Here is a 6,879-nt window from a genome sequence, read left to right as displayed (position 1 = left end):
GGGAAACAACAAAGCAATAACATAAAAACCCACCAAGTGACATTTCTACTATCAACTCCTATCATCAAAAGTTAGTTTTTAATTAATCCGATGCTTTCATTAATTGTATATTGTTGTAAATTCATCATCCAACAAATGTATTTGACATAATCCTCTCCTATCTGTGGTATATTTTATACAACGGCTGTGTGCCAAACTACATCTTCCCTTTGCCTGTGATTGTCCTGGTGTCAGTTACATCAGAGTCTTTCCCCTCCACTGACAGCACGTTCACATATCATATCATTGCAAAACCAAATGGGCTGTAACCATTGATGGTATAAGAGAACCATACACACATTGTTCCACACAGGTAGAAGCCAAAATCCCATACACTTCTATTGAGAAACTAACAACTGTTATTTAGTCATATATGTCAGAATAACCATTCTTCCTCTGCTACCCGTTTTTAACATATTCTGTATGTTCTTGTTTGGGAATGACTCTGGCCTAATAGCCAAAACACTTGTGAAGTGTCTGTACCGTAGAAATACAAACCTTTTACCCGAGTGTCGGTTTGTACTTCATAGCAATTGGCCATCACATTTGTTGTAATGTGTCCCTGCTTCAATCGTGGGGTCTAGTTCAAACTAAAGTTGGTTACTTTTGTTCGTGACTGTAACCGATGACGGCAACACTCTTCTGAGGGTGCTTATGATTTTTAAGCCCGATGACGTGATCATCTCCAGTATTTCAGTGGTTCGTCGTACCACAGGTGTAAAATTCCAAATGCAGATAATGCCATCAGCCTGTGTCACATTTTGCAGCGAATTGAGCAAATTTCTTCTGATAGCCTTACAACGTAAGCGACCTGAGCAATTACAAAGCCTTGACACTTTTACTGAGCTGCACAGCATGAAAAATCCCATGACTTTTTTTGAATCATCCATTTTCTAAACCGTTTTGTCCCTGTTGCCGGAGCCTAACCCGCTCACTTCTGGGCAAAGGCAGGTTACACCCTGGACAGATCACCAGTCTGTTGCCGGGCCTCAATACACTCATTCACTCTCACCTTTACCCCTAGGGGCTAACCAATTAACCTCTGAAGCATATTTTTGAACAGTGGGAGGAAACTGGAGTCCCTGGAGATTTGATTTAAAAACCCCTTTATTGGACCATTCTATTTACATATTAACCCACATGGTGGAAAAAATAATGATGACATGAGCACTGGGGTTCAAAAGGAGTTCCCCATCAGCATTTACATGACACAAAACTGTTTTCTACAGCCCAGGTTTGTAAGAATTCCTCTAGCCTTTCGGTCACATTAATATAAGCATACTCCACACGTAACCGTGATCTTAAAAGAGCAGAAAACGTCTGTTTAACATCAACACATCCCTCAGAGTTTGCTTGATTATGTCTGGTGAGCCAGATTGTGAGGAGAAAACCCACGGGGAGAACATGCCATCTCCACACAGTAAGGTCCCTAGTTGGTGGTTGTGTTTCAGGTCCCCCACCTGTGACTTGAGCCAGGGCCTTCTTGCTGTGTGGCAAGAGTGCTATCTACTATTCCACTGTGCAGCCCCTTTATTTAAATCATTTTTTTCTTATGTCTCATATTTGATAATGTGTTACAGCAGGCAAAACATATAATAAAAATGAGAAGTGAAAACCATGCGAAAATCTAAGAAATGACTGCAATGTATGCTACATTGTATTGCAGAAACATGTTGCATGTTTCATGTTACACTCTGATACGTATAGGATCCATGTGAACAGCACCTGTACTGGAACCACTAAAAATATGAAATGAAATGATCAGGCAGCTCCAGAACAGCCTGGATCTCACAGTTAAAGTGGAATCTGAAAACATAATTGAGGGCTCTGACATATAGAAACTAAATTGAGATAAGCTTTGACATTAGAGAATAGAAATTTGTAACTATTTTGAAAGAATTTTTTTTTTTTTTTTAACATTCAAGTGGTGAAAGACCTTACAACTTAAAATTAAGAAAAATCCTGCATTTGTGTAACCCAAGTTTGATTAGCTTTTGCCGTACGTTATTTCATTTAATATATATATATCTTCTTAAATTTAAAATATATTTCTACAGTACATTTAATTTCACACACGTGGTAAAGTTTTCCCCTTAAATAATCGCAACACTGCCATTATTTTTTTTCCTTTTCAGTGGAAGTTCACAGCTCTGAGTCAGTGACAACAGTAGGGTCTGAATAGCAGTCGGCCGTATGCTTATATTTCAGCTGTCCAAATACCTGCACCAGCATGCCCTCTGCGTCATGCAACTCATACCTTTTCCTGCCAGGTTAAGAAAGGAGTTCTGGGGGGATTAATCCCATTCACTCACACCACAAAGGACTCTTCTCTTTTTAGCTCCTTGAAGAAGAACAATCAGGAATGGTAAAATGCCCAAAGTCTTGTTTTCCAAGATGCACTTTTATGACATAAAGGATCTGGTGAAGCGGACCAGAAGGTAAGCTGAATAGATTTTTGATACAAAGTTCTTTGTGCTTCTTTATGAACTTTTCCATTTAACACAGATTGTTTCTTAGGATTGATATTGTACTCACCCGAAACAGGAGAAAGAATGAGGTCCAAACCCTGAAAGTGAATAAAAAGGAAGATTTCTGCCGGTCAAAGTTAAGGTGGGATGCTATAAAAAAGGTTTTTAATTTTAATCTAAATAATAAGAGTGAAAACTAACTTTTTTTTTATTGTTTCAGTTGGGATGGTGAGCATAAGCGCCCATGGTCCCTTGAAAAAGTCTTAAAAAACAAAAGTAAGATCTTTAGTAAGAACTTTTACTATGTTTTATAAGTTTTGTGAGCTACTATTGATAAGTAGTATTGCAATAAACCGGAATTTCCCTCTGTTTCCTTTTAGAGTACTTAGAAGCTTTCTGCTCCTTCCTGAAGTCTGAGTTCAGTGACGAGAACATTGAGTTCTGGCTCGCATGTGAAGACTTCAGAACAACAGCTTCACCAAATGACCTTCAACGGAAAGCAAGCGAGATCTACAAGACATTCATCCAACCAACAGCCAGCAGAGAGGTCAGTTAGGCACAGCTAAAGGCACATGTATATGGATATATACATATATATATTTATTTTTTTTTTAAAATGAGAAGCATCTGAGCAGTCACTGAAGCAACTTGATTACTCAGTTTCATACATGCCATTGCATGTTGATGTGCATGCCTAATCAACAGGATTACACCTTTCCCGAGCTTACATCATTTACTTTAGAGCTTTAATCAGAGGTAAATCCCAAATTACAGAAACCTTTTTAGCCATATCACTCATGTTCAGATCAAGACTCAGTTATGCCATCAACTTCAAAGACCCAATCCAATAAGAGAACTGTTTTTGGTGTTTTTTAACATGTTCTCGTTGCATTTTTCTGATAATGAAGGACACATATTAATTAAATTAAGATCCAAATTGCATTTCTTCGAATTCCTTTATTCAAATTGTTGTGAATCAGAAGCTGATAAAAAAAATACTGTTTTGAAAAGAGCTAAGTTGTGTCGTAGATAATACACTAGGTGGGCCACAAGCTCACTGCTTCACTCCATTTGATCACTTGTGAACAACGAGATCCATGTAGGTTTTCCTTTTCCTCGTTTGATATCTGACTCAAAACTGGAAAGCTAGATAGCTCAGAAGTTTTTACGGTTTGTATTGTATCGTAATGTTAGGTTAGGGTGTGAGGAACTGCACACCAAACCCACCATAGTTCAAAATAGCTTAAGTTGGGTTGTTTTTAACCTAACTCAGAGGTTTAAAATTGACAAAAAAGTGTATTTGGGTTCAAATGAAACCACTTTAACCCCCCCAAAAACTTAAAAAGTAATACAAAAAAAAAAAATCAAATTCATCATAAAAACCCAGAGACAACCCAAGTGTTTTGAGAGTGAATAAGCTAACTGGAGAGTGCGTAAACAGAGAGCTCTCAGCAACACTAGGGAAGGGGGCGGGGTTAGTCCAAGTCAATGATCCCGCCAACACCTGTGGGAAATCTTTAATGAACTACTACAGCTCTACAGAAAGTGCAGAAAATGACCAATAAAATAAGTTTTTCTTTTTTTTTTTTCTTTTCTTTTTTTTTTTTTTTTTGTATTGTTATTATTTTGCATAAAAAAACAGCATAATTATAATTTAGAAACCACTGGGAACGGTTTTACAATAGACCAAAAATAATCAAAGTAGGACTTTAAAAATATTAGTTTTCTTTTTTTGTTTCTTTTATTTCCATGTAAAAATGCATTTTCAGTTACTAGATAGTTTATTAAGAACAGCAGCCAAATATCTGGTCAGTTATGGTATTTTTTGTTAGACTAGGAACCAAAAGAAATATAACAATGCAACTGGATACAAAAAAAGTGTTAGCAATTTATCTGTTTACAATATGTGAATGGAACAAGGGTAGGTTAAAAAAAAGACAGCTAATTTAAAATGAACTATGGGCCAAGTAACATCAGTCCTCACACAACCCAAGTTTGAACACAGTCAAATTCAATTGGCTGCTGTAATTGCTCTGCGCCATGCTTGGACATGATCATACAAAGTATGCTTTGATGTAGATCTGTGATTACCAAACATGCTGTAACACAATTCTCCGAAGCTGACATGAAAAATGTAACTTTTTCTCTACAAGACTTTTTCATCTTTTTTTTTGTTTTTATTTATTGATGGGCCCAGCAACTAAAGAGCTTACTGCCATCTACTGAACAGGGTAAATATGGACCACTGGCATCCATTTTTGAACCAGAATTGTCATGGTGAGTGCCAGCCATAGAGAAGTCAGACTAACAAATGAACAGTTGTGTTCAAAAAGGATTTAGTTTCATGGACTATTATAAAGCGGTCTCTAAAACTATTGAAAATGAGTAAATAAGCCAAATATGAATTTCTAAAATAACTACAGTTAACCCCACACCCAGCTGAGTAATAGAAACGATAAATTACATCTGTTGCTCACAGCATTTCCTTTTTGGTAAACCAACAAAAGTCTACAAACTGACCTCTTATTTGTGAAAGCGTGCTCAAAAATTCCACTTATGCTAAAGAAATACTTGCCGTCATTTTAGAAATTGCTTTGAAGTTTGAAGTCAGATATGGTTGTTCTTAGATATAGTTTCACTAGTGTGTGAAGAAGTTCCTAAAAAACTGAAGCTCTAGAAAACCAAAAATGCATTCTCAAGTCTAAACCCATTTGCAGTTATGTTTTAACCTGACATACTCCATTTAAACTGTAAAAACAAGTTAGACTATTAAAAATCTGTGTGCGGGCCCTTAAATAGTGTAGCTAAAAGATGTTCTTAAAGTTTTCATTCTTGAATTTTCCTACTTTTTCTCTTCTAGATCAACGTAGATCACCATGTAAAAGAAAAGATCAAGATGTGTTTGGAGAAACCCAGTCTTTCCTGCTTTGATGAGGCCCAGAAACATGTTTACCTGCTGATGCAAACAGACTCTTGTCCCAGGTTCCTGACCTCAGATGCCTTCCAAAGATTGAACTTAAAATCCAGGACCCTGTGGTATATTTAGCTTAAGACAACAACAACGAAGCTACTTTTCCTGTAATGGGTTCAAGAACCCGCGTTCAGTGCTTTCTTGAACGCACTTTTAGCATACGATCTTCAGGCTAGCTAGACTGTCGCTACTCAATGCTAGCACATATACTCAAAGTTGAAAGAGGCTTTGTGCGAACTGTAAAAGCGATGCAAATTTAGCTTCAGACTTCTTCTTTCATAACTCTATTCCAATAAATTGAACACTTACTGTCATAGGATTCCTGACAGGCAAGAAATAAAACGCTATCCATACATCGCCACCAAATCTAAGTCCACGATTGGTCAAAGTTCAACTGGAATAACTTTCAACGAGCGTTTAATGCTCACAAGTTTTTCTATTTAGAACCCAAAAATGGACCTAAGATCTTGTGTAGTGGCGCCTAAACACAAGAGTTTTGAACACAAAACCCCAAAACATGTGCTTTTACGCAGACTTTCATTAGAAGTGGTTGCTTGAACAAGTGTTGATCGTAGGTTCAGACTGAATTAAGAGTTATTTTATACTTAGGGAAAAGCAATCCTTGACTTAAGAAGTATTTTTTTTCAGGCAAAAAAATAACCTTCGCAAAACAGTATCAAACAGTGTTTTCACATCTACGCACATTTTTACTATAAATACACGCAATAGATAGAAAGAAGGAAATTGTTTAAAGAAAGGTCAACAATGTGAGACAAGAAAGGCAAGAGAGTTTTTTTTTTTGTAGGTATGCAAGATGTTGTATGTGATTGTGTTAAGAGAGCTGAAGCTTTACTGATAAAGCTGCAAATGAATGCTGTACGAGAAATGGCATTACTCCATTTTTTTGTATTTCTTGACCTTTCAACTGAAGATTTACCCAGAATAATGTCTTTTCTTTTATGATGTCTCAACTCAATATTTTTGCTATTTTCAGAACTTACATTTGTCTGACTGGTGAACACGGGGTATGAGTCAAGATCAAATAAAGCAAAGTTTCCACTGCTTGCTCATTAAACTGATACTGTTTTTGGTCACATGTCTGATCTAATTAGGTGCACAGCTGACTTTGTGTATCATCAACAAGGTTTGCCACTCTGGAAAAAAAAACAACTTCTTAGTGACCTCTGAACCCACTTTGTTCTGTAAGTGGCCCTTATTCCTAAAAACTGTGGCTTAAAAAGGAGTACTTAGGCAGCTAAAAACAGCTCCAAAATGTGACACAGTCATCAGGCAACCTGAAGCGTAGCAGCCTGAACAAGTCTCCTTGTTAGGGGAATAATCTCATCCCACACAGACAATGATGGAACAGATACCCAAGTACTGATGGGCAATTTACCATAG

General features: G+C 37.0%; 1 protein-coding gene across 2 annotated transcripts; it reads left to right on the top strand.

Moving 5' to 3' along the window:
• The first annotated feature begins 1,654 nt into the window (after positions 1-1,654).
• si:ch211-117l17.6 (regulator of G-protein signaling 21) lies at positions 1,655-6,553 on the top strand. 2 transcript variants are annotated; one of them, XM_024278231.2, is made up of 5 exons: positions 1,655-2,477; positions 2,584-2,649; positions 2,728-2,783; positions 2,888-3,054; positions 5,368-6,553. In XM_024278231.2, the coding sequence occupies exons 1-5, from the start codon at positions 2,410-2,412 to the stop codon at positions 5,551-5,553; spliced, it is 543 nt and encodes a 180-aa protein (XP_024133999.1). In that variant the 5' UTR covers positions 1,655-2,409; the 3' UTR covers positions 5,554-6,553. The 2 variants fall into 2 exon arrangements, with proteins under 2 accessions (XP_024133999.1, XP_024133997.1); XM_024278229.2 differs by having other exon boundaries at positions 1,672-2,477; positions 2,557-2,649.
• Positions 6,554-6,879: the final 326 nt, after the last annotated feature.

The sequence above is a fragment of the Oryzias melastigma genome, linkage group LG4 (genome assembly GCF_002922805.2).
Source record: "Oryzias melastigma strain HK-1 linkage group LG4, ASM292280v2, whole genome shotgun sequence".
NCBI lineage: Eukaryota > Metazoa > Chordata > Actinopteri > Beloniformes > Adrianichthyidae > Oryzias > Oryzias melastigma.
Note: the sequence above shows the minus strand (reverse complement) of the source record. Positions and strands in the feature narration are given on the sequence as shown.